This window comes from Gallus gallus, chromosome 2, assembly GCF_016699485.2.
Source record: "Gallus gallus isolate bGalGal1 chromosome 2, bGalGal1.mat.broiler.GRCg7b, whole genome shotgun sequence".
NCBI classification, from domain to species: domain Eukaryota; kingdom Metazoa; phylum Chordata; class Aves; order Galliformes; family Phasianidae; genus Gallus; species Gallus gallus.
This window is the reverse complement of record NC_052533.1, coordinates 52,991,445-53,019,201: the sequence shown is the minus strand read 5'-3', so window position 1 is coordinate 53,019,201 and position 27,757 is coordinate 52,991,445. Positions and strand designations below refer to the sequence as shown.

Here is a 27,757-nt window from a genome sequence, read left to right as displayed (position 1 = left end):
ATTAATTTTTCCCGTTGTATTTGTCTAATACTTGAGCAGGCCAGACTATTTACTGCAGATGATGCTTTAGTTTAAAATAGGAATCAGAAAGTGGTCTTTTTTTTAATTTCTCTCTTGTAAACAAAATGGCACTAAATGAGATGTTCACTGATGGGTAAAAGGTTTTCTTCTGGAGTCTCCATGAGGTTAACTATACTACTGACATAAATTAAGGCTACAGAATTCATAATTTGTAGGGCATGTTGGTATTTTGTGCAAAAATAAAAAAAGTAAAAGTGCTCATTTCAATATATTTCTTTTCCTTGCATTTCGTGGTTTCCTCCACTGAGCAGCTAAGGACCACACTGCAGTTTGCTCACTCCTCCCTTCTCAGTGGGACTGAGAATAGAGTCAGAAAATAAAGTAGAGCTGAGATTAAAAGTGTTTACAAAGACAAGGAGGGAAAATAGAAATAATATAAACATATAGATAAAATTACTATATATTATATAATACTAAATAATATAATATTATATTATAATGTTATATAGTATATTACAAATTATGTGTAACACAGTCACTTTGCCTCCCAAAGACCTATGCCTGTTCCACTCCCAACTGACTCTGTGACTCTGACCAACTTCCTCCAGTTTTACAGCTTTTGCCTGATGTCATATGGTTTGGACTATCCCTTTGACCAGTTCAGGTCAGCTGTCATGGTTCTGTCCCATCCCAGCTCCTTGTGTCCCTCAGCCCCCCTCACAGAGAAGATGAAAAACCAAAATGTCCTTGGCTCTGTACAGCACTACTCAACAACAACAACATCAGTCTACTATCCACGTTATTTTTCTCCTAAAGCCAATCATACCAGAGACCATGAAGAAAATGAATTCTGTTCCTGGTGAGACTAGAACACCTAAAAATGTGGAGAATTATCTGGGCTGCATTGATGGAAGTAAGAGCAGATTTCACTGTTGATCAAATATTTTCTACTTTTTTTTTTTTTTTCACATACATGTTCATATAAGTGTCAGAGGACAAGAGGCAATAGTCATGCATTCCAGTATGAGAAATTCTGCCTTGATGTAGCGAAATGAATGTTTCACTAAAAGAATGCACAGTTTGCTTGGAAGTATAGGGTTTTTATTCCTTTGTTTGTTTTCTATCTGTCTTTGGAAATGCTCAGAATTCAACTGGATGGACACTGAGTAATCTGCTACAACTCTGATTTTGCTATAAGCAGGAGTTTGGACGCAATAGTATTCTGAGATCCTTCCAACCTAAGTTTTTTGTTTTTTGTTTTTTTTTTGGGGGGGGTTTTTTGGTAATTTTATGATCACTTTTCAGTTCAGTTTTTCTTTATGCAGTGATAGTATATTCAGGTATTCTATAAATGGCCATAATCTCAAACCCCTTAAATCCCTTCTTACTAACCTGGTAGTTATAGACCAATTTGTTTTTCTAAACCTCAACTTAAAGTATTTTTAATTCATCTATGATTACTATTTCTCTGTTCATCTCTCATTGTATGGCCAAGAGAGCAGTAATATTTGAATCACTGAATTTTAGTGTTCTTTTGACTCACTGAATTTTAGCTTTCTTAACACATCAGTCCATTAATACTCGTATATGCTATTTTCCACTGCTGCATGTCATTCTGTTATTTCTTTTTTCAGTAAAGTGCTTTGACACATTAATACAGCATAATGAAGCTCATTTTCTTGTATTTTTATAATGCCTTAGTTAACATCACACGTGAATACATATTGTTCTCCTAGTTCTGTGGTCTCAAAGGATATACTAAAATAGAATGTTATCATTTTCTATCGGGAAGCCTTTTACTTTCTTGAAAATCATTGCATGCTGCGGAAAATACATCTTGAGTAATATTCTGAACCCACTAAAATAAAGAGATTTTTCCACTGGATTAATGACTAGCTGTTTCATTCCTGTCCTGTGACTGTCATATCTAACACAGAATTAAGCCATTTGAATTTTATTTTTGGTTTCCATCATTAAAAAATAGCATGAAGACCGAACAGTCTCTTTATAAATCTATCCATAAATAAAGGCTATTCTATGTGTCTGTATTTTATTGAGGGTTGTGATATCTATCTCAGTTTCTTCCTCCCTTGTTTTCTGAAGACAGTATTCTTCACAGGACTCTGTAAACAAAGAAGTTCATCCTGTAAAGAATTTTTCTAAGGGATTTTAAATGCAGTATTTTTCCTTGATTATCCAAGAAATGTTGGAAATAAAAACAGTGTACTTTGTTTTTAGTTTTACAAAAATTTAAACACATCATTTTATTTGACTATTTCTGCCACTGATGAATGTTCTGTCTTTAGATTCACAGAATTTAGGGTCTGTAATCAGTTTTCAACTGATCAATATACTGAGCTATTTTCTTTTCTGCTATGATTTTTTTCCTCAATTGTGCATTCATATTGATTTATTTCAGAGTTCAATATTTTGCAATATTAACATATTAAATACTATATTCTCTTAATATTCTTGAAAATGAGACACTGTCATGCTACAGCTTTTCTGATATACCGGGAAACAGCATTTGTTTTATTGCCATAAAATGTGGAAAGGGAACATGAAAAGCAGTTTGTTTGTTTGTTTTAAGCAGGAGTGTTGACTGCAGAAGTAGTCAGAAATTCAGTTTAATGGTAGTATGCCTCCCATCCCTAGAGACATTCAAGTTCAGGCTACCCTGAGCATAGATATTCTAGTTCACTGTGGGCAATAGATGACCTTTAAAAGTTCCTTTCTACTCAAAGGGTTCTATGATTCCGTAACTTCTCAGAAAATGTAAGTACGGAAATCTGCTCAAATTCTGTATTAAAAAAAAAAAAAAATCTGTTCTCTAAACTATCTAAAAATCAAGGAATTGTCTTTTTTTTTTTTCCAGAACTGGAATTCAGTATTTCATAAAAATGTTTCAAATTCTCAGCAGTTTTTGAAGTATTAAGTAATCTAAGCTTCATAGAATAATAGAATTTTTCAATTGGAAGGGACCCTTCAAGGACATTTAGTCCAACTCCCCGACAACAAACAGGGACATCTACAGCAAAATCAGGTTGCTCAGAGCCTCATCCAGCTCGATCTTGAGTGTCTCCAAGGACAACGTTTCCATCCCATCTCTGCATAACCTGTTCCAGTGCCTAGTCACTCTTATTGTGGAAAACTTCAGTATAACCAATCTAAATCTCCCCTCTTTTAGTTAAAAACCATTTCTGCTTGTCTTTTCACAATAGATCCTACTGCAGAGTCTGTCTCCTCCTTTCATATTGTCCTATTCAGATAATAAAAGGTCACTCTCAGGTCTCCCCAGAGTCTTCTCGTCTCTAGGGTGAACAGCCCCAGCTCTTCCAGCCTGTCCTCATAGCAGAGGTGTTCTGACCATTGGACCAATCACTTCTATGGCCTTTCTCTGGATGCACTGTATCATGTTTAAGTCTCTCCTATTTTGAGTATTCTACATCTGGGCATAGATGTTGAGAACTCGGGTGAGTCAACTGCACCACACAGCTTGGTGTCATCTGGAAACTTGCTGAGGGTACGCTGTTAATGTCATTTATGAATATACAGAAGATCAGTGGTCCTGGTACTGATCCCTGAGGGACACCAATTGTCACTGATCTCCATCTGCACAATGAGCCACTGACCATCAGTCTGAGTTTGATCTCACAACCTGTTCCTTGTTCATTGAACAGTCCACCCATCAAATCTATGTCTTTCCAGTTTGGTAAGAAGGATGTTATGGGGGGGTCATGGCCTTACTGAAGTTGAAATAGATTACATCAGTGACTCTTCCCTTGCCCACCCAATTATGCCATCATAAAAAATATTGGTCAGGCAGGACCTCAGTGAAGCCATGCTGATTATCTCATAACACCTCTCTCTCTTCTGTACACCTTTGTATAGCTTTTTTTTGATACAGGGGGAAATATGCTTTCTGTCCAGCTTCTTTGCTCAGCTCCCTCATTATATAATTAGAATTGGAAAAATTTAATGTCTCATAGTACCTGCCAACTACTTTGAAAGATGTTAACAGCTGAGGCTTCCCATCCATTGCTAATACATAACGCATTATTTATTTATTTTCAGACAGTTGATCACTAACCTAATTTTGTTTTGTTGAGGTTTAAATCTGTAATTAACTGAGAGCACGAACAGGAAATGCCCTTGTCATCACTAACAGAAGAGATCTGAGGTTTTCCTTTCCAATTAGAATTTCTTTAGCTATTTCTCTGCATTGGTGCCAATTTGCACATAAATGGATGTCATTGATAGTTTAGGAAATTTAAGGCCTCTAAATTTTTTTTTGTAGTGAGAAACGTGCCCAAAGAGCATAAAGACATACCGCATTGATCAAGACAAGTATGTAAATCATCAGAAATTCTGTTTATTATTTAACTTCCTTTTACAATGAAGATGTATGTAGTAATGTCTTTCATTAGTAGTCAAAACAATCTGTTCACCATTAGAGAGAATAGAAGTAATCTTGCCAATGACTTGAGAGATTTGACTTATTCAGAACCTTCTTGCTAGAATCTAACGTATCTGAAGGGTAGGTAATGAATACGGACATTATCTGGAAGTTAAAGTTATTTCTCTCAAAACAGAAAATTATTTAGCCTTGATCTTCAAGGAACAAAAATTTTACAACTGTAAGTGTAACTAGGTTAGGTTAACATCCAAATACTGAATGGTGTGGTTTCTTCACTGAGACCCCGTGCCAAATTTGCTCATCTTAATTGCTAAGGTTGCTTGTCATTAGCAGTATTTTTGTAGTATTTTGCACTTCTACTTGTGTAGACTGAACACAGTTTCAGAAAATATATTAAGAAATAATATTCATGATTTATCACTATGTTTATTTATTTGTATAATGGCAGGAAAATTGCAGGCAGCTTTCTATGAAGCTATTTGCTGTCAGTTGAGGATTCTTTAATACCGCACTTGAAGTGGGTTGTTTCCATTTTCTAGTTGATTATTTTGAAGAGAGTGTTCTGGGCACATGGGCGGAGGAAAAAAAAAAAAAGAAAAAAGAAAGAAAAATGTAATTTTTCTTCTATATGTAAAAAATGGATTCATATTACAAACATATAGGATACATTGCTAGTCTCTAAGAGGTTTGTTGTTGTGTTGGGGTTTTTGTTTGTTTGTTTGTTTTGTTTTATTTAGGAATTCTTACTAAAATATCAATTTCTATTTCTGTAGCTTATGTGATTTACCACTTAACAAAATTATTTTACTGATGAAGCAGTGTAGATGATGAACAATGTCGTTTAAGCATAATTAATCTTTAATAATACTATTTTATATGTTATAGTGTTGTGGTCAAACATCCTGTAGTGCCACAAGGATGGGCTGCAAGTTCGAACAGTCATTTCTGATGGAAAAAATATTTAAGTGTCATGCAATTGTTTCCTATAAAAAATACTTAAAGACAAATAACTCTTTTCACTGACAAATCTCACAAATTTTCAGTTTCTTATAGAAGTGAAAACCATTTAAGAATTTGACCATGTTAGCAATTAAAAAAAAAAAACAAAAAAAAAAACACCCACAAACAAAACAAAACTGTTTTTCAGACTGAAAGTTGAGCCTTCCTCTTTTCTGTATAACTTGATGTTTATGGTACTGGCCAGTGCTGTCACACAAGATGAGAGAAGTATGTATTTTGTCTGGGACTAGGTACAACTTTTCATTTCATGTCATTCATTTCTAAAATCTTGTTTCTCAATCCAGTTTTGTATCCTGATAATTTGTCTCTAGATTCTTTGTTGCTCATTAAACACAATAGAGCTTTTGAACTTTTTTTGGTTCAACATAAGAAAGCATTAATTTTTTTTTTCCAGTAAGAATAATTTTCCTTTAAAAAAAGAACTATGAAAAGCAAAATCTATCATGTTTCCAGTCACAGAGAAAATATTTCTAAAATTGCTAGCTTGTTTGAAATTTTTTCAGTAGTACACTCTTATAATGTGTCATTTTATTCTACAGTGACAAAACACACAGACCTCTGGAAATCAAGCTAAATTAAATTTTTCAACAATTGAAATTTCTCACATTTCAGTGAAGAAATATTGAACGTCAGTGCTGGAATTTACTGAGAGGTTATATTCTGTAAATATTTTGATTATTCGAGAACATTCTTTGAGGAATTTTCAACAGAAAAGAAATGCTCAAGCAATTTCAAATATTAAATATGTTAAACCAGAAAGGTGATGTGCTTAATATTCATATAGTCCTTAAGAAATATTATCAACATACCAATATTAAAAATAAAAGAAAGCTCCATATATCTATTCTCCTTTCTTTTTTTGGTAGCATCCTTTTTCATTCTTCTTTCATACGTGTAGAGGATCACCCGTTTAACAATGATGACAGAAATTTGTTGAAACAAGATCAGCTTTAAAACATGTACCTTCAAAAAGCCTCCCCTGAAAAAATGTCATGCTTTCTTCAATCTCTGAGTACCAATAGGCAAAATAAAAGCTGCATCTGGACCCCCCCATCGCAAGAAGGACATGGAGTTTCTGGAGCTTGTCCAGAGGAGGGCCACAAAGATTATCAGAAGGCTGGAGAACCACCTTTACAAGGACAGGCTTTTCTTTGGCCTGCAGAAGAGAAGGTTTTGAAGAGACCTTTTAAAGGCCTTCCTGTATGTGAAGGGGGTCTGCAGGAAAGCTAGAGAGGCACTTTTTATTAGGGCGTGTAGTGACAGTATGAGGGGAAATAGTTTTAAATTGCAAGAAAGTAGATTTAGACTAGATATTAGGAAGAAATTCTTCACTGTGAGGGTGGTGAGACATAGGAACAGGTTGCCGGAAAGGTTGTGAATGCTCCCTGTCTGGAGGTGTTCAAGGCCAGGATGAGTGGGTCTTTGAGCAACCTGGTCTAGAGGGAGGTGTTCTGCACATAGCAGGGGGGTTGGAACTAGATGAACTTAAAGTTCCTTTCAACCCAAACCATTCTATGATTACCTATCATCCCAGTTAAAGATTTGTGATGTTAAATCTAGAAGTTTAGAAATGCAGAATCGGAATATCCTGGCTTCACACATGACCACCCCAAAATCAAATTATATTTCAATATGTGCATGGAAGAAAATGAAACAAACAGAATAAAACAAGCTAAAGAAGGCTCTGTTTCTGCCTTTGTCTATTCTTGGTTTGCCTTGCTTTTAAATCTTTGTATTGTTTACAACAATCTTCTAATCCCAGCTCTCTTGTCACGATGCCTTTTTCTTGTAAAGCACGGTGCAGAAAAACTATGACCTAGAAGCCTACACTTAATCTAGTATATCTATAGGAAGAACATAGCACATGGATAAGTGTGGCATGCATGGATGCACCCCTGGGTGATGGAAAGGGCACTTATCTCATTCTGGAGTGGAAGAAAGTATCTGTGCTTACTGCAGGCCCACCTACTTACAAGCTTTTCACTTCTTGTTCATACCTCAAATATGGTAATGATGCACATTATGATTACCTAAAGTTGGGTGCCCAACCTTTTGGTTTGACTGAGCCATACTGGGTGAAGAGGAATCATCTTGGACTACATGCAAAACTTTATACATATATATGTGCTATTAAAACATAAAAGAGGGAAACAAAAACATAAAATTAGCAGGTTGGATATGTATATGCCTGAACTGTTCCATATTGGCATAAACACTTAAATGAAATGATTTTAATGGATACAAAGAGGTAATCCACTATCTTCTTACCCTGCCTCAGCAGTCACTAGAATAGCACGAATCAATGCAATGTACAAGTCAGAACATAAAAACACTATAAAACAAAGATATTACTACATTTGAGAACTTCTTGTTCTGTACATCTGGAAATATAACTTCTATTCCAAAAGCCTGATCTTTCCAAGGCCTGGTTGCGACCACTTGTGGGTATTACTACTTAAGAGCTACACCCTCTATTTCAACTACTCAAAGGAGACCCAGATCTAACCTCTAAAAGACAAAACCAGAAGTACTACAATGCTTAGACACTGTAATAACATCATTGCAACATTGATACCACCATCATATTTGTTTATCACTTCCAGTATCTCTTATAATAATATCAATCTCTTATCAGCCATACAGCTTTTTATTGTCAATAGGATATCTGAAGAAAATATCCTCTCATCATCCTTGAATGGATATTCTTACCACATGCATTTTCAAAAACCATTACATCACAAATGGAGACGTTTGCAATGCTAAAACAGTAAGGTTGACATCATCTGCAAATTTTACGAGCTTTTGACCCTGATTGCACCTATATACCAGCTACTAAAAAAGATTCAGATTGGCTGTTTGTGCATTTGCTTGCTTTATAAATTGCTATGACAGGCTATACTGGACAAATCTCCACTCATCCCCCCAGACATCAGTTACTGCAAATTTGAGTGATCTGTCCCGTTCTACAAATGTTTTACATTTACATGTTCCAATACCTAATGCTGTTACTGTATTTACAGATGGCTCTGGCAAGACACACTGAGCCATGGTTCTCTGGCGTGTGACTGCTACACAATGGCAGTCAGATAGATATACATGTTGTCAATGGATCACCTCAAACTGTAGAACTCGCTGCGGGAGCTCGAGCTTTTCAATTTTTTTCAGAACAGAAGCTTAATATAATAACTGACTCTTTGTATGTTACAGGTATCATTCAGTGGATTGAAGAATCTTTTCTTAAGGAAGTTAACAACCTTGCTTTGTTTGCACAGCTCCAGCGAGTTTTACATTATCTGTCACCATACTCTTCCTTATTTTATTATGCATATTTGATCACACACTACATTGCCTGGTCTGTTAACTGAGGGCAACTGTAAGGCTGATCAAACCACAGTCGCCTTTGCTACCCCTCAATTATTTCAGCAAGTGCAACTATCCCATCAGGTTTTCCATCAGAATAAGAGAGCCTTACAAAAACAATTCCAAATGACAGTGGATCATGCCTGTAACATTATTCTAACATGCCCAAACTGTCAGGAAATTACCCCTTTGTTTTAGATAGGGACAAATCCCTATGGCACAGCACCTCTTCAACTCTGGCAAACAGATGTCACTCATGTTCATGAATTTGGCCATCTAAAATATGTGCATGTAACAATAGATGACTTATTCTTAAATGTTTGCCATAGCAAAATGGATGTAAACACTGTAAAAACTGGTTATCTGCTTATGCCGTTATGGGGATCCGACATATTATAAAAACAGATAATGTACATGCATATACTTGTAAGGCCACTAAAATTTTCCTCCAAGAATGGAGGGTTAGACATGCTACAGGCATTCCTCATTCTCCCACTGGACAAGCTATCATTGAACGTGCTCATCAAACACTGAAATGTACTCTTAATAAATAAAAAAGGAAGAATACTGGAGACACACCAAAAGAAAGATTATGTAAAGCTTTGCTTGTGCTGAATTTTTTGAATCATAATCATACAGATACAACTCGAGTAGACTGTCATTTTGGGGCCTCCCCAATGCTTAAGGAACAGCTAATGATTAATGTTTCGAATATGGCCACAGGGCACTGGGAAGGTCCCTTATCACTGATAATTTAGGATCATGGATATGCTTGTGTTTCCACAGGGACTGGCTCTAGGTGGGTTCCAGCACAATACATTCAGCCTCATCCCAAGGCAGAAAATAGCATCCAGCCCTCATAATTACTGGAATTGTGTGTTTCTTACTTACTGGTATTATTTTTCAATTTGTTGTACTGCAGATAACTTATGGGTGCCATAGTGAATAGCAGAAAGTGACTGGATTACCCAATGGATGGTATCACAAAAACAACACTGGTAGTAGTATGACAAAATCATTGGTATGACAACTGGGGGATCAGGCCTAGCCAACATGGGTTCATGAAGGACAAGTCCTGCTTGACCAACTTATCTTCTTCTATGTTCTGGTGATCTGCATGGCGGATGAGGGAAAGGCTGTTGATGTGGTCTATCTAGACTTCAGCAAAGCCTTCGACACTGTCTCCCACAGTGTTCTCCTGCAGAAGCTGGCAGCCCATGGCTTGGACAGGTACACTCTTGGCTGGGTAAGGAACTGGCTGGAGGGCCGGGCCCAGAGAGTGGTGGTGAATGGAGTTAAATCCAGCTGGTGACCGGTCATGAGTGGTTTTCCCCAGGGGTCGGTGCTGGGGCCTGTCCTGTTTAACATCTTTATTGACGACCTGGATGAGGGCATTGAGTGCACCCTCAGTAAGTTTGCAGATGACACCAAGATGGCTGGAAGTGTTGATCTGCCTGGGGGTAGTGAGGCACTACAGAGGGATCTGGACAGGCTGGATAGCTGGGCTGAAGACAATGGGATGAGGTTCAACAAGACCAGGTGCCGGGTCCCGGTGTTAGATCCAGTACCTGGATCTGAGGTATTGGTCAGTGCTCAGCTGAACATGAGTCAGCCGTGTTCCCAAGTAGCCAATAAGGCCAATGACATCCTGGCTTGTATGCCAGGAGTAGGGAAGTAATTGTCCCCCTGTACTCAGCACTGGTAAGGCCGCACCTTGAGTACTGTGTTCAGTTTTGGACCCCTCACTGCAAGAAAGACATCGAGGCTCTGGAGCACGTCCAGAGAAGGGCAGCTAAGCTAGTGAGGTGTCTGGAGCACAGGTCTTATGAGGAATGGCTGAGGGAGATGAGATTATTCAGTCTGAAAAAAGAGGAGGCTCAGAGGAGATCTTATTGCTCTCTATAACTATCTGAAGGTAGGTTGTAGTAAGCCGGCGGCTGGCCTCTTCTCTCATGTAACTAGTGATAGGACTAGAGGGAATGGTGTTAAGTTGCCCCAGGAGAGATTCAGGCTGGACATTAGGAAATACTACTTTTCTGATAGCTTAAAGGGAACTGTTATTTGTGGCTGTAGTTACAAATATTTTGTTTCTTAGAGAGAGCTGACCTTGGTAGTTCATCTTGTTTTTTCAAATACTTGTTCTGCAAGCAGGTGTTCCACTTGGGATCTGTATCATGCACTGGCCACGTGGATGCAGTGTGCAAATGGAAAAACCCTGCAGAATCTGAGAAAAATAAAAACAGGCGTATGTAATGGGTGAGAGAGGAAATGTGCACCTTGTAGCAGGGGACGCACTGCTGGCACTACCTATTGCATCCACTGCCAGCTTGTTCCTTCTCTCTCCTTTTTGGTGGTTTGTCATCTCTCCAGGGTCAATAAGTAATAATGTACTAGCTTAGGGAGTTTCTGCTTCCCACTCACGGGATCATCTAAAATGGATGCCTGCATGTGTGTGAGAGTGTGTATATTGGCTAAAACTTATAAGCCTCTGTGCTGCTCTGAGTGCATAGTCTGCTTGCCTCTGCTCCTGAGACATCCTGTCTCTCAAATCCAAATGTACAGAAACAGCACCGCTCAAGCTTTAGCCATACTCACCAAATTAGGATGTTAGCTGTCTAAGGAAAGCAATACTACTAGTGATGCTCTAGGAGGCTTGCCCCTATACTACATGCAACTTTACAAAATCATGCAGCCACTGATTTTCTATTATTAACCCAAGGGCATGGTTATGAGGATTTTAAAAGCATGTGCTGTATGAATTCTAGTGATTATTCAAAATCAATATACCAGAGTATAAAAAAGTTCAAGATTCTCTCTAATCAGTTACTGGTACATACAGAATGAGACCCTCAGGGATTCTTTTTCAAGTTTCAGGAACTTGGGCCATGGGCCAAACATGTATTTGTTCTTTTCTTCATAGGGTTAATAGTATTTTTTGTCATTATGCTATGTTAGCCTTGTCACTTATGTTCAGCGTGTTATCAATGGAAGCCTTGATCAAGTCATGATAACCTAAATGCATCCAGCAATACTGTTATAAGATGTTATACAAAATGAAGGAGAAAACTCCAAATCAGGCAGTCAGGATGCAGTACAAGACACGATTATGTCATTAATATGATTCATGTTGTTTTGTAGTATATTAATAGTTTGCTAATAAACAAAAAAAGAGGGGATTTGTATTCACAAGAGAGACTATTTAGAGCAGAAACTGCAGAGAAAGATAAATGGCATGAGAAAGCCAGGCTGAGAACCAAGGACATCTACAGAAGAGAAAAGCAAGTCAAGTAAGCTATGTGATGGTGGCATGATAACGACCCTGACTGGAGGAACAGCGGGTGGCTAGGAATGACTCCTGACTCTGACTGAATAAGTGCCTGCATGCACGGTTAAAGAGTGTTTGTGGAATGTTTTGTTGACATGTAAAGGTGGGTGGGAAAGTTAAAAGAAAAACCTTGTGAATGTATATAAGGGATGTTAGAACATTTAATAAATGATTTGGATCATTCACATCTGAGTCCGTGCCTCAGATGCTGCAAATAAAAGTAGTGAAAACATTAACAGGCTTTCTGATAGAATTTGAACATTTTCAAGATTTCCCCAACTGTGTGGCTGTGTAAAGCTAAGCAAATCAGAAAAGTTCATCCTTTACAGCACGGAGGGACCAGACTACTGGCAGTTAAGCAGAGAAGATATGGTTGAAATTGTGGAAAACCTGAAGTATTACAAGGAAATATTACAAGGAAATGTTGAAATACTGTGTATGATAACAAGACGTGAAGCAAGACTGAGATTTTTCAGGTAAGCCAATATGCATAACAAATATGAGATAGAAGACAACAGATCTAATGGAGGAAATGCTGATACAGAAAAAAATAAAAAATCAGATCTTACTACTTGCTTGCAGAAAGTCATACATACATTTTTTCCAAAAGATTAAAGAAAAAGAGAAAAACCCACACAGAAAAGTTCTAGTCGTGTATTTTGCATATGTATAGACAGAAATAACTGAGTTTAAACTGTTCCTCATTCTTTGAAGTCGAGCAACAGGAAAGTAGGTCATTCCAGTCAGGAAGTTACTGAAAATTTGAAAGATAAAAATTTATATCGATATCTTGTTTCTATGATGAACTCAGTTTGAAAAATTTCTGTTATGTTAAAAGAATTCAGTGAACATGATCATGTGCCCTAATTGAGATGGCCCTGCAATAAAGCACAGTAGAGACTAGTATTGTGAATCTCATGCCTCAGGAACACTTATACTACTAGTGTGAAATGTCAAATAGCTATCTGCCAGATGTTTACTGTGATTTGACATGTCTGTGATTTGATGTACATCCATTTCATACATCTATTTAATGGAGAGTGCAAATGCAATCAACTTCAGTTATGATGTGCTGCTTGGGCACTTTGGAAAAGACTGATTTATTTTTAGATGACTGCATCCTGATCTCTTGAACCATTAGAGTTCTCTTGCTGAAAATCACTTTGTATAACTAGTACTGAAGGACCATTGATTTCTACATAGAAGGCCTAAAACAGACAGTACTGATGCATTAGAATTGTTCTGAGGTCTCCACTTGAATGACTTTTAGAGTCCTACAGGGTGAAAAATGTAGTAATTTACCTAATGCATCTGACCGTTTAATGTATCTTAAAAAGAAAAAAAAAAAAAAAAGAAAGGAAATTATTGTAAAATGTTGTAGGCCAAATAAATTTTTGTAGAAAATCTACAGATAACATTTTACTAGCAATGTATTGAGCATAATTTTGAAAGGATTTTAAACCATTCTTAAACTTTTAAGGTTAATTAAACCATTCACCCTTTTTGTTGGATTATGTAAGTAAGCCTTGCTGCCCAACTGGACAGTCACAAGTCCATGGGGCCAGATGGATTGCACCCTAGAGTGCTGAGGGAGTTGGCGGATGTGGTTGCCAAGCCACTCTCCATCATCCTTTGACAGTCCTGGCTAACTGGTAATGTCTGGGTGGATGGGAGACTGGCAAATACGATGCCCATCTTCAAAAAGGGCCAGAAAGATCATCCTGGTAGCTACACACCTATCAGTCTCACCGCAGTGCCAGGAAAGGTCATGGAATGGATAATCTTTGGAGCCACCATGGATGAATGGTAGATCCAGTTCGACAAACCTGATTTCATTCTGTGACCCACTTAGTGGATGAAGGTAAGGCTGCCAATGTGGTCTACCTGGACATCAGTAAAGCCTTTGACACTGTCCCGCACAAAATCCTCATGGAGAAGCTGGCAGCCCACAGTTTGAATGTGCATACGGTCTGCTGGATGAAACACTGGTTGGACGGCTGGGCCCAAAGAGATATGGTCAACAGAGCTAAATCTAGTTGGTGGCCGGTCACGAGTGGAGCCCCCCAGGGCTTGGTACTGGGGCCACTTCTATTTAACATCTTTATTACCCATCTTGATGAGGGGATTGAGAGCACCCTCAGTAAGTTTGCAGATGACACTAAGGTGGGAGAGTGTGTTGATCTGCCAGAGGGGAGAAAGGCACTACAGAGGGACCTGAATAGACTAGATAATTGAGTCAAGGTAAACTGTATGAATTTCAATAGGGCTAAGTGTCGGGTCCTGCATTTTGGTCACAACAACCCCATGCAACCCTATGGGCCTGGGGAGGAGTGGATGGAAAGCTGCCTGACATAAAGGGACCTTGGTGTACTGATGGACCGCTGGCTGAATATGAGCCAGCAGTGTGCCCAGGTGGCCAAGAAGGCCAGCTGCTTCCTGCCTTGTATCAGAAATGGTGTGGTGAGCAGGACTAGGGAAGTAACCCTGCCCCTGGACAAAGCACTGGTGAGGCCTCACCTCAAGTACTGTATTCAGTTTTGGGCACCTGAATACAGAAAGGACATTGAGGTGCTGGAGCAGGTCCAAAGAACGGCCACAAGGCTGGTGAAGGGCTAGGACAATATGCCCTATGAGGAGAGACTAAAGGAACTGGGCCTGTTTAGTCTGGGGAAGAAGAGGCTGAGAGGAGACTTTATTGCTGTCTTCAAATACCTGAAAGGTGATTACAGCGAGAGCAGGGCTGGTTTCTTCTCACTGGTGACAGGTGACAGGATGAGGGGAAATGGCCTCAAGTTGCGCCAGGGATAGTTTAGGTTGGATATCAGGAAAAACTTCTTTACAGATAGGGTTGTTAAGCACTGGAATAGGCTCCCCAGGGAGGTGGTTGAGTCACCATTCCTGGACGTGTTTAAAAACCATTTGGATGTGGTGCTCAGGGTTTAGCGACAGTTTGTTAGAGTTAGGATAATTCCTAATATCCAACCCGAACCTCTCCTGGCACAGATTAAAGCCATTCTCTCTTCCTAATCACTAGTTACCTGGGAAAAGAGTACTCTTTTCAGGTAGTTGTAGACAGTGATAAGGTCTTCCTGAGCCTACTCTTCTCCAGACTAAACAACCCTAGTTCCCCCAGCCACTCCTCATAAGACTTGTGCTCCAGACCCTTCACCAGTTCCAGGATCTCAATGTCTTGCCTGTTGTGAGGGGTCCAAAACTGAATATAGTACTCATGGTACAGCTTCACCAGTGCCAAGTACAGAAGGATGATCAACTCCCTAATCTTGCTAACTACACTATTTCTGATACAAGCCAGGGTGATACTGACCTTCTTGATCCCCTGGGCACACTGTTGTCTCATGTTCAGCCAGCTGCCAACTAACAGCCTCAGATCCTTTTCCTCTGTGCATCTTTCCAGCCACTCTGTCCCGAGCCTGTAGTGTTCTACACAGCTATTTTGAACTTGTTAAATCTCATACAACTGGCCTAAGTCCATTGACCCAGACTGTCCAGAAACCTCTGTAGAGCCTTCCAACTCCCTGGAAGATCAACACTTCCTGTCAACTTGTAGTCATCTGCAAACTTACTGAGGTGCACTTCCCTCATCCAGATCACAATAAAGATATTAAACAGGGATGGCCCCAGTACCAAACCCTGATATTCACTAGTGGAACACCACTCATGACCATTCACCAGCTGGATTTAACTCCATTTACCACCACTCCCTGGGCCCAGCCGTTCAGCCAGCTTTTTACCTAGCAAAGAGTACACTTCCCAAGCAACAGGCTGCCAGCATCTACTAGGGAATACTGTGGGAGACAGAGTCAAAGGCTTTCCTTAAGTCCAAGCAGACTACATCTTGCACATGTTCAAAAAACAGTTCTTTTCCATATGCAGTATTAACATCTATATTAAATACCATCATTGGAAAGAAACAGGAAAAATTTAAAAAGTACCCTGCTTACATTCAAACTTAAATACAAACTCAAAGAATCATAGCACCAGTCTGGAAGCTTAAACCTTTACCTGATTTATATGAAAATGTCATGGTTTTGTAACTTCGCTATTGGTATTCCACATCATAACATCATGGACAAAAGAGAAGAACTACGTATCCCAGAGGGCCTCACGGTCAGAGAAGGAAGACACATCACGGAAGATACGTCATCTGGTTGCGCGCGGTGCTTCTTCACTTTCGCTTGCTGCCAGGAGAGGAGTGGGTGTGCTTTCCAAGCCGGGCGCCTTCATCAAGTAAGGCTTTGGTTTCGGAAACTCTCTCACTCTCTCTCTCTCCCTCTCTATCGCTCTTTCGCTCTCTCCCTCATTTCATTTGGTTTATTATCCTTACTCCCAATTAGATTGTATTGTATCATGTCATCTTGCATCCCAACATCATAGTTAGTAAAATAAGTTCTCCTTCTTAGATTGGGCACAGATCTATCTAGGTAACTCCGTGACAGAAAACCACAACACAGCAAAAGATAGCTCTTCCCCTCCACCCCCCCCCAAACAGAAAGACAAAGAGTTCCAAATCCCCTCATGTATTAGAATGCTTATAGCTCATTGGGCTGAAAGAATTTTAAAAAGTGTTCTTTCAGTACTGTTATTGAAATCAGCTCATTATATGTTGTAGTCCAAACATTTTGACTAAGCTTTGAGGACAGTCCCTACTTGGAAATAATTGTTCAGTGGGTAGAATCACAGAGTGGTCTGGGCTGGAAGTGACCTTAAAGATTATGTAGTTCAAACTCCTGCCAAAGGGCAGGGACAACTTACACTAGGTTAAGTTGCTCAAGGCTCCGTCCCCCAGCTTTGAACACTTCCAGGGATGGGACATTCTCAACTACTCTGGAGAAAAGACTCCCTTTTATAAATACAGGACCAAACCAAGAGAAGTATAAAAAACCACTGTTCTTTGGCATGTAGAAAGTACTTGTACGAAGTGGCACTTTATTCAGATACAGAGACAATGCTCCTCATATCTTAAGCTGCTGAAGTCATATACATATGTAGGAAGGTTAGAAGGCCAAAAAGAGGAATTTGAAGAATGCCACGGAGAGGAAGATCAAGTGGATGACTGACAGTTCCCCAAGTGCATCAAAATCTCAGGAGGCTAGGAAGGAAACTGGTGGGACAGCTTTCTGCTGGATGATTTGGAACAGTATTTCCAGGACTGTAGTAACAAAAACAAATTTTGTAAAAGCCAGAAAACATGACTCAATACCAAAGTAAGGAATAGGACTTACTTCAGTACTTTACCTGCTTATGAAAGGCAATCTAAATTCAGACTTCTGGCCTCGCTAATGACTCACAGTGCTCAGTACAGTAGCACTTTACTGATTAACAAGTTTAAGGGTACTGTTCCATTTCTTTAAGAGCAACTTTCATTAGGTATTATATAGACACATGTTCATTGACAAAAAAGGAAGTGCTGGAATAATTTCTTAAGCTGGTTTAACAACATATTGCTAGATACTAGTGCTAAATTGATTTTACTAAACAGAACATGCTAGACATACTGCCAGTAACACATCTCAGAATGCTCCATAGCATGGTAGTCAAATTTATCAATATTATTTTTTATTTATTTATTACTGTAGTAGATGAGTAGATGTAGTAGATGAGTAATGTTTTCAGTATGCAAACACGTTTGTTTGTTTTGTTTTTGGTTTTTTTTGGTGTTTTTTTTTTTTTTCCTTTTAAGAAGGCTATGAGATTGTCAATCCAGGAAAGTAAAATCATGCTAAGGAAGAACAATAAAATATTTCATATGGCTTAACTTTCACATCCTATTTGCCCTAAAGGAAGGACCACAAACAAAAACAAGGAAAAAGACTGAAGAAACTTATAGGAAAGGAAGGTAACCATTCTTACATGGTGTTACTGAAAAAAAATGAGTATCTGTATCAACTTCTCTTTAGCAGGATCTTTTGGTATTTTCTTGATACACTTTCAGATGATGCATCTAGTCCATGGCTGCAATCTTTTGGCTTGCATAGGCTGCAACAAGTGAAAGGAATCATCTTGAACCACATATAAAAAGTACAATACAGTTAATGTATATAAGGAATGAAACTTTTATACACATACATTTTACTAAAATATAAAAAAAAGCAACAAAAAAAACAAAACTAGTGGGATATTTGACTTCACTTTTGTAAAACTAATGCATCAGTATTCAGTGGAAGGGGTTGCAGTTCTTTGTGAGTTCTCAATGTGTTGGAGATTCTTGATGAAGTACTACTTTTCCTCTGCCTCATCCTTGGAAACATTTGTTCATAGATATACATACTGTGAAAAACAACATCATGAATAAGGCATGATTATGAAGCAAGGGATACTTTCATCTGATAAGGTAATTCTTATAGAAGTAAAGAACCATTATCAGAATTGAGTTGAATACCTGATTGCAGCTCTACAGTCCATTTGAAAATTCATAGGTAATGTATTCATGTTGACTGAAAATTGAGTTGCAAATATGCTGAAAAAACAATTTTTAATTAATCTTGAAAATGATTCTCAATTTTCTATATCAAAGTAGAAAGCAAGACTGCCTGTTTTCCACTCTTTACAGGACTGTGCTTATCTAGTGTACCAAAACACACAAAATTATTTGCTCTAACTTGAATTAGCACTACACTTTGTCCTGTCACACTGAGCAGTGTGGCCAAGCTGGGCCACTCAGCAAGGAAGTACTGCTGCCATGATTGCTTGGGACAGTGAGCAGCCTGCAGTATGAGCTCTGCCAGTACAAGCCCTCCAGTACTACTGGAGTTTGGTGGTTTGGACCTACCAGATCTGGTCCATTGTCTACTCCTTCCTGGTACTGCAGTTAAAGAGCTCAAAGAAATACTTGAATAAAATAAAATACAGATACCTACTGAGTCATGCAAAAAAAAAAATCATATCAAAATGCATTAAAGTAATAACAAATTAAGTAAGGTCACATCACAACACCACCACGTATGATTCTGAATAAGGAACACATGAATTATTTGTATAATAAAGGATGTTATCAACAGTGCTTTCCTAATGAGTCTTTTCAACAAATACATTATGGCAACTTTTGCACGTGGTAGTTAAGGTTGAGGTAGTTAAGTCTGAATAAACTCATGAAGAGCTTCTTCAGAAGCAGTAGCAGCCTATTACAATATCAAATACTGCTGTGCTCTTTATTCACTTGTAGCTTAAAATCAAATGTGTTGGAAGCACTTTCAAAATGACCTATCCCAGCCTCACATCCCTAGCGTTCCTCTGTGAAACTGTATTTCCCATTATGTAAAACTATCACACACATTTAAAGGTCATAATACTAAGAATTCAAATGATATATTTCAGAGAGGTATAGAACAGAGGATTCTTGCATAAACATCAGCTTGCAAGTTTTATAATCTTATGTTTCCCTTGGTTTCTTTTATTATTTTTTCTTTCCCATTTCTCCCATATTCCTACCAATAAAGGAGGGCAACAAAATTAAAGCATATATCATTTTTGAGGAAATTTCTTCAAGAAAAAAGTGTTGTGAAGAGACAAAAGAATCATACAATCACAAGGTTGGAAAGGACCTACAAGATCATCTAGTGCAGTTGTCCTCCCATCACCATAACTACCACAAACTACTAAACTGTATCTCATAGTACTGCATCCAGATGCCTCTTGAACACTGCCAGGGACAGCTGACTCCACCACCTCCCTAGGCAGGCCATTCCAGCACCTGACCACTCTCTGAGATAAAAAGTTTTTCCTTATGTCCAATCTAAATCCACTTGCACAACCTGTGGCCATTTCCACTGGTCCTATTTGGTGCCTGGGAGAAGAGGCCAAACCCCTCCTCATCACCACCTCCCTTCAGGAAGTTGTAGAGTGCAATGAGGTCTCCCCTGAGCCTCCTCTTCTCCAGACCAAACAATCCCAACTCCCTCAGCTGCTCCTCATAAGACTTGTGCTCCAGACCCCTCACCAATTTTGTTGCCCTTCTCTGAACACATTCCAGGGCCTCAATGTCTTTCCTGTAGTGAGGGGCCCAAAACTGAACACAATACTTGAGGTGCAGCCTCACCAGTGCTGAGTACAGGAGGATGATTACCTTCCTGCGCCTGCTGGCCACACCATTTCTAATGCAGACCAGGATGGCACTGGCCCTCCTGGCCACACTGTCAGCTCATGTTCAGCTGAGCATCTACCAACACCCCCAGGTCCCTTACCTCTTCACAGTCATCTAGCCCCAAGCCTATAGCACTGCATGGAGTTACTGTGGCAGAAGTGCAGGACTTGGCACTTGGCCTTGTTAAACCTCACCCCATTCACCTCAACCCAGCAACCCAGATCATCTAGATCCCCCTGAAGGGCCTCCCTACCCTCAGGCAGATCAACACTACCTCCTAGCTTGGTGTCATCTGCAAACTTACTGAGGGTACTCTCAATCCCCTCATCTAGGTCATCAATAAAAATATTAAACAAGATGGGCCCCAGTACCAACCTCTGGGGGACACCACTTGTAATGGGTCACCAGCTGGACTTAACACCCTTACCTACTCAACAACCCATTGGGCATGGCCCTCTAGCCAGATTCCTTAGCCAAATAAGAGTATACCTGTCCAGGCCAGGGGCAGCCAGTCTCCCCAGGAGAATGCTGTGAGAGACCATGTCTGAGGCCTTACTGAAGTCTAGGTAGACTACATAACAGCCTTTCCCTCATCTACCAGTCTGGTCACCCAGTTGTAGAAGATAAGATTGGTCAAGCATGAACCCGTGCTGGCTGGGCCTGATCCCCTGGATGCCATAAACATGCTGTGTGATCTCACCCAAGATGATTTGCTCCATAACTTTTTCTGGTACCAAGATCACACTGACAGGCCTGTAGTTCCCTGGATCCTCCTTACTGCCCTTCTTGTAGATGGGAGTCACATCAGCAAGCCTCCAATCCTCTGGGACCTCTCCAGATAACCAGGAGTGCTGATAAGTGGCAGAAAGTGGCTCAGCAATCACCTCCACCAGCTCCCTCAACATCCTAGGGTGGAGCCCATCTGGTTTCATGGACTTGTGACAGCCCAGATGGAGGAGCTCTCTAACCATCTCCACCTGAATCACCGGGGGTGTATTTTGCATACCATCCCAGACTTCCAGATCAGGGCACAAAGCACCCTGAGGATAACTGATCTGACCATTAAAGACAAACGTAAAGAGGGCACTGAGGACCTCAGCCTTCTCCTTATCCTCAGTGGCCACATTCCCCACTGCGTCAAGTAAAGGATGGAAATTCTCCTTGGTTCTTCTCTTACCATTGATATATTCATAAAAGGATTCCTCATTCTCTTTTACTGCAGTGGCCAATCTGAGTTCAAGTTGGGCTTTTGCTTTTCTAACTTCCTCCCTGCATACCTTAGCAACTTCCTTGTAGTCTCTCCAAGTGCCTTTCACTTTTTCCAGAAGTCCCATCAGACTCAAGAATACCTGGCTTCTAATAGGAAAATATGTCACCTGCATAAAAGAACAATATCTAAATGCTGGTCTCACACAAAAATTGCATTCACTCCTGCCTCTCCTCAAATCTGTTTAATATCCATTCCAAGTCACTTATGGGATTCACTACTTATGCAGGAGCAGCTAAGAACATTTTTTGCCTTTTACCAGCTGAAGCCACATATACATGTCTACCTGTGTCCCCTTAAGTTCCATGAGCATTATTAGGACTATTTACATGCTTGAAATTAGGCTTAAGTGCTTCCCTAGAACAGTGTAAAGTTGCTAACAATTTTATCAGATAATTCTGAGTAAAAGCAATACACAAATAGGACCTATCATATCAGCAATTTTTTAATATTTGTGTCAGAGTTTATAAATCCCTGAAAGCAGTTACGCTTAGTCTGTTACTATACTTTATAAAGGATCATTAACAGCTATAGTACTATATAACTGATGACATAGAACACTTACTATCCATATTAAGCAAGCTTTTTTTTGTCAAGATGAATAAGAAAAAATGGCTAAGAAGTATGAATCTTGAACTATGTATGATTATAATGAGCTATTCACAGTCTAAAACGCTACCTTATTAAAATCTGTCACCAAAAGCCTTAATTATTTATCCTTCTTAGATAAGTATTTAGTTCCTGGCAGTTAATTCCCCATTTATAGATTATCTAACTCAAAAGCCTGTAGTTAAATATGAGCAACAGAACTGCATATAGCATTATTTGGCAATATCGGTGAAAATACCAATATAAGTTGGAAATGAAGACAGTTGTGTTTTTTTTTCCCCGTTCTAACATCTGAGATTCAGATGACAAAAGAAAGAGTTGAGAGTATTACTTCAAGACTGAAATCCAAAATGCTTTTTCCTCACAATCCACCTTTTTCATTCAACTTCCACTTCACCAGAACATAGAAATGTAATTATTCCCCTATGTATATTTTTTAATTTACTGAAAACATAGAAGTCATTGTATCTATATCATAGAAATACCAGTAAGTTATTCATTCTACCATTAATGAAGAAAACGTTGGAATTAGTACTTGATTCTTTTTCCAGATGATACCACTGCTAAAGTCTAGCAATGGAAAAAGGATAGAGCATAATGGCATCAGTGCCATAAACAGAATTTGTGATAAAGCACAACAGATACAAAGGTGAATACAGTGGTCTAGCTAGTACATTTGACTTATTAATTTACTAAGAGAACAAAACCTAAAATGAAAATTTAGTATATGTTTATCATCCTTGCATCGTTCATCATTAGCATATTGCACAAAATCATTCACATACCATTGCTGTGTCTTATTTTTGCAAGGCACCTGCATAGAAAGATTCCACCCAATTACAGCACCTAATTTTCAGTGAGATTCTGCTTTTTAGCAGTCTTGCAAACAAGTTTAAGTCAACATACAAGAACATCAACTACCTTTGCTGATAGTAGGCTGTAAAACAACAGCTGTATATAAACATGAAACCAAGACCTCTCGGTCTAGCTGTATTCAATCTAACCTTGACTTGCTCCAATGCATTTTCACAGTGGTGAAATAACTGAAATAACGTTCTGCAGTTATTTCAGAAAATCTTAAAATAATATTATTTTGACAATAGCTTGACAAGAGGCTGAGCTGCAAGTTTAGAATGAATGATAAGTAAAATAACTTCTAAGGAATGATCCAACCCATACATCCATACCAAATTGCATCAGTACCTGTAACAGGGAGATTAAGAATATTCTGACTTTTTAAGGCCACCATTCCTCAATTTACACAAAGAAGAAAAAAATAAACACAGGCAGTATATCAGAAGCAAGAAATGGATTTTAGATCTACTACTGACAGCATTGTAACTATCTGATAACTTTCCAACAAATAAAGATGCCATAAGGAACTGCTGCTCTGCCTGCTAGGTTCTCACAGCTATGCATCTACCTTTAAGCCTGATTTTACTTCATTTGCCAACATCCCAAACAGCAACATGACCCCCACATTCTTAGAATGAACCCTCCAGCTCTTCTGACTATATACCTGCCTACCCCCTTCCTTCACCAATAAAAAACAACTACCCTCTTCCTTTAATTCTCTAATAGAGTTCACCTGCTTCATCTATCTTAAAGGCAAGTAGCACAAGAGTTAACAACCTGCCTGAGATGTTTTTTTCTCATGTAGGCTTCTACAGAGGTATATAGTGTTTTGTTCTACTACTATTTCAAAAATATTAGCAATTTTATTTTATATTACTGTAAATAAAAGAAACATTGTGTAGGTTGACTGAAATTTATTTTTACTTTAATGTTTGTGTGATAAGAAAACCTATGCTGCTGGTTTTGCAGCTGTATCACATTGTAGAAACACAGATCTTAACTGTAGAAAACTTAACATTAACTTAATGCAAAAAATAATTAAAGCGTGAAGATAAACATATTATAATTTTCAAATATACTTTAGCTACACTTTAATGTATTTTAAGTCCTACTCTAAAGAGAACTAATCTAAAAGTGCAACTAAATTGCATTTAAATAAACCTCATAATATGTCTTGCTGTGTTTTGCTTTCATAGGAAGTATTCAAAATATAATGTCAATCTGCAAAAATGACTGGTCATTTTTGTATAATTTATCATCTAGTGAATTGTATATTTCTAAGAAATAAAAGCTCAGAGGCTAGTCTTTGTCAGAGCTTCATACTCTATTAATAGTTTGATATTTAGCACTGAAAAGATATTTATATGTGTAATTTAGAGTTAATAAGCTTAATGCTTGCTGTTGTGGTTTTTTTGTTTGTGGGTGGTTTTTTTTTTTGGTGACATTTGAAGGACTACTCTTTTTCTTGCTTTCTCTTTTTTTCTTTTTCTTTTTCCTTTTTTAAATTCTCGTTCAATAAGTATTCTAATTATCATGATAAAAATAGTAAATAAAGAGTGACATTGTATTCCACATCAGGTTGGTCCCCTACAAATTATAGCTGAATAAATAATAATGATGTCAGAAAAACCTTCGAAAAGCAAAACAAAACTCAGCTATTGGTACTACCAAATGCAATTTATGTAAGTAAATCTTTCCTTGGTCTGACATATGAACTATTTTTGAAGAGCTATCTAGTTCTAAAACTAATTCATTGGTTATATTTAATATTTTTATATGCTCAAAGATTGAGGAGACTTTGATGATTGAAAGTAGGCTGATATATGTACATATTTAAAATATTTTGAAGTGTATATGGAAGAGCAAGTGTTATGGTATGATAAATGGCTTCAGTATATTCAGGTCTCTAAGCACCAGTTTACTCAAAGCCCTCCCTTCTGGTAACAGTATGTACATTTGATGCAGATTAGGTAAAATGTTGATGTACTGCTAGTTTATTTACTGATAACCTGATTGAAATTCTCTTTGGCCAAGATTCCTTTATGTTCTGAAAACTGAGTAAAATGTGAGGTTGATCATCATATATAAATATGTCGTTATCTGGTTTCAGATATTTTTGTTACTTTGTTCACCCATAGCATCTTGTATGAGAGTAGTTCTTATATAAAAAGCTATAAAATATGAGTGTCTGGAGTACAACTTCCTGATGCAGCTGGTGAGAGAGCCTACGAGAGGAGCTGCCCCATTAAACCTGCTGTTCACAAACAGACAAGGTCTGGTGTGAGATGTGGAGGATGGGGGCTGTGTTGGACAGAGTGACCATGAAATGGTAGAATTCTCAATTCTTGGTGGAGTCAGGAGGGGGAACAGCAAAACTGTTACCTTGGAATTCCGGAGGGCAGACTTTGAATTGGTCAAAAGACTAGTAGGAGGAGTCTCCTAAGATTCAATCTTAGAGAGTAAAGGAGTCCAAGATGGCTGGTTGCTCTTCAAGAAGGTAGTCTTAAAGGCGCAGGAGCAGGCTGTCCCCCTGAGCCACAAAACGAGTTGGTGCAGAAGAAGACCGGCGTGGATGTGTAGGGAGCTATTCTTGAGGCTCTAGGAGAAAAAGAGAATCTACCTCCTGTGGAAGAAGGGACGGGCAACTCAGAAAGAATACATAGAAGTTGTAAAGACATACAGGGAGAAAATCAGAAAGGCAAAAGCTCAGCTTGAAGTCAACCTGGATGCTGGAGTGAAAAAAAAAACAAGAAACTCTTTTATAAATATATCAACAGCAAGAGGAGGGCCAAGGAGAATCTCCATTCTTTACTGGATGAGGCTCGCAGTGTGACCAGTGAGGATAAGGAAAAGGCAGAAGTTCTGAATGCCTTCTTTATGTCTGTCTTTAAAAGTCAGACCAGTTATCCTCAGGGTACTCCACTCTATCTGGTAGTCACGGCGGGGGAGCAGACTGAACCCCCCACGATTCAGGAGGAAACAGTCAGAGACCTACTACTCCAACTGGACTGCCACAAGTCCATGGTGCCAGATGAGATTCACACGAGAGTGCTGAGGGAACTGGAGGAGGAGGTAGCCGAGTCACTTTCCATCACCTATCAGCGCTCCTTGTTGACTGGTGAGGTCTCAGAAAACTGGAGGCTAACCAATGTGACTCACATCTACAAGAAGTATTGTAAGGAGGATCCAGGGAACTACAGGCCTATTAGCCTGACCTGGGTGTCAGGGAAGGTTATAGAGCAGATTGTCTTGAGGGAGATCACGCGGCATGTGCAGGACAACTGGGAGATCAGGCCTAGCCAACATGGGTTCATGAAGAGCAGGTCCAGCTTGACCAACCTGATCTCCTTCTATGATCTGGTGATCTGCATGGCGGATGAGGGAAAGGCTGTTGATGTGGTCTAGTCTAGACTTCAGCAAAGCCTTCGACACTGTCTCCCACAGTGTTCTCCTGCAGAAGCTGGCAGCCCATGGCTTGGACAGGTACACTCTTGGCTGGGTAAGGAACTGGCTGGAGGGCCGGGCCCAGAGAGTGGTGGTGAATGGAGTTAAATCCAGCTGGTGACCGGTCATGAGTGGTTTTCCCCAGGGGTCGGTGCTGAGGCCTGTCCTCTTTAACATCTTTATTGACGACCTGGATGAGGGCATTGAGTGCACCCTCAGTAAGTTTGCAGATGACACCAAGATGGCTGGAAGTGTTGATCTGCCTGGGGGTAGTGAGGCACTACAGAGGGATCTGGACAGGCTGGATAGCTGGGCTGAAGACAATGGGATGAGGTTCAATAAGACCAGGTGCCGGGTCCTGCACTTTGGCCACAACAACCCCAGGCAATGCTACAGGCTTGGGGCAGAGTGGCTGGAAGACTGTGTAGAGGAAATGGACCTGGGGGTGTTGATTGACACTAGACTGAACATGAGCCAGCAGTGTTCCCAGGTGGCCAAGAGGGCGAATGGCATCCTTAGCCTTGCATCAGAAACTTCCTGTTGCCAGCAGGAACAGGGAAGTAATTGTCCCCCTGTGCTCAGCATTGGTGTGGCCGCAGGTTGAGTACTGTGTTCAGTTTTGGACCCCTAACTGTAAGAAAAACATTGAGACCCTAGGAGCGTGTTCAGAGAAGGGCAACAAAGCTGGTGAGGGGTTTGGAGCACAGGCTTTATGAGGAGCAGATCAAGGAGCTGGGATTGTTCAGTCTGGAGAAGAGGAGGCTCAGGGGAGACCTTATTGCTCTCTATAACTACCTGAAGGGAGGTTGTAGTGAGCTGGGGGTCAGCCTCTTCTCTCGTGTGACTAGTGATAGGACGAGAGGGAATGGCTTCAAGCTGTGCCAGGGAAGGTTGAGGCTGGATGTTAGGAAATACTACTTCTCTGAAAGGGTGGTTTCTGGAATGGGCTGACCAGAAAGGTGGTGGAGTCACCAACCATGGAGGTATTCAAGGAATGTTTGGACATTGTGCTGAGGGACATGGTTTAGCAAGAACCATTGGTTGGACTGGATGATCCTGTGGGTCTTTTCCAACCTTGGTGATTCTATGATTCTATGATATTCCACATGAACTCTAAATAATTATACTTAAAAATGATGTTTTGTTTGTTTGTTTGTTTCTCTCAAAGGAACCTGGATCACTGGCCGAGGAAAATGTGTTGACTTTGTGTTTAGAACTAATATTTTCAGGGATATGTATCTCATTGCCATGTTACTAAAATATGTCTTTAAAAATATATAAGTAGTAAACTGCTTGATTTCTTCTTAAAATGAAAATACTGTACAGTATCCACAGTAG

The 27,757-nt window shown here is 39.3% G+C and overlaps 2 protein-coding genes across 4 annotated transcripts in view; both read right to left on the bottom strand.

The window, feature by feature from the left end:
• The window catches only part of CNTNAP2 (contactin associated protein 2), a 909,905-nt gene that overhangs the window by 843,931 nt on the left and 38,217 nt on the right, over positions 1-27,757 (bottom strand). The window lies entirely within an intron of this gene.
• On the bottom strand, positions 17,073-23,651 carry LOC124417786. Of its 2 annotated transcripts, none has more exons than XR_006936474.1 (2): positions 23,544-23,651; positions 17,073-18,621 (listed from the first exon to the last, which is right to left on the bottom strand). XR_006936474.1 is itself a non-coding variant. In XM_046929176.1 (2 exons), exons 1-2 carry the CDS (start codon positions 23,589-23,591, stop codon positions 20,835-20,837), a joined length of 834 nt encoding a protein of 277 aa, XP_046785132.1. In that variant the 5' UTR covers positions 23,592-23,651; the 3' UTR covers positions 17,073-20,834. The 2 variants fall into 2 exon arrangements, 1 of the variants encoding a protein (XP_046785132.1); XM_046929176.1 differs by having other exon boundaries at positions 17,073-21,620.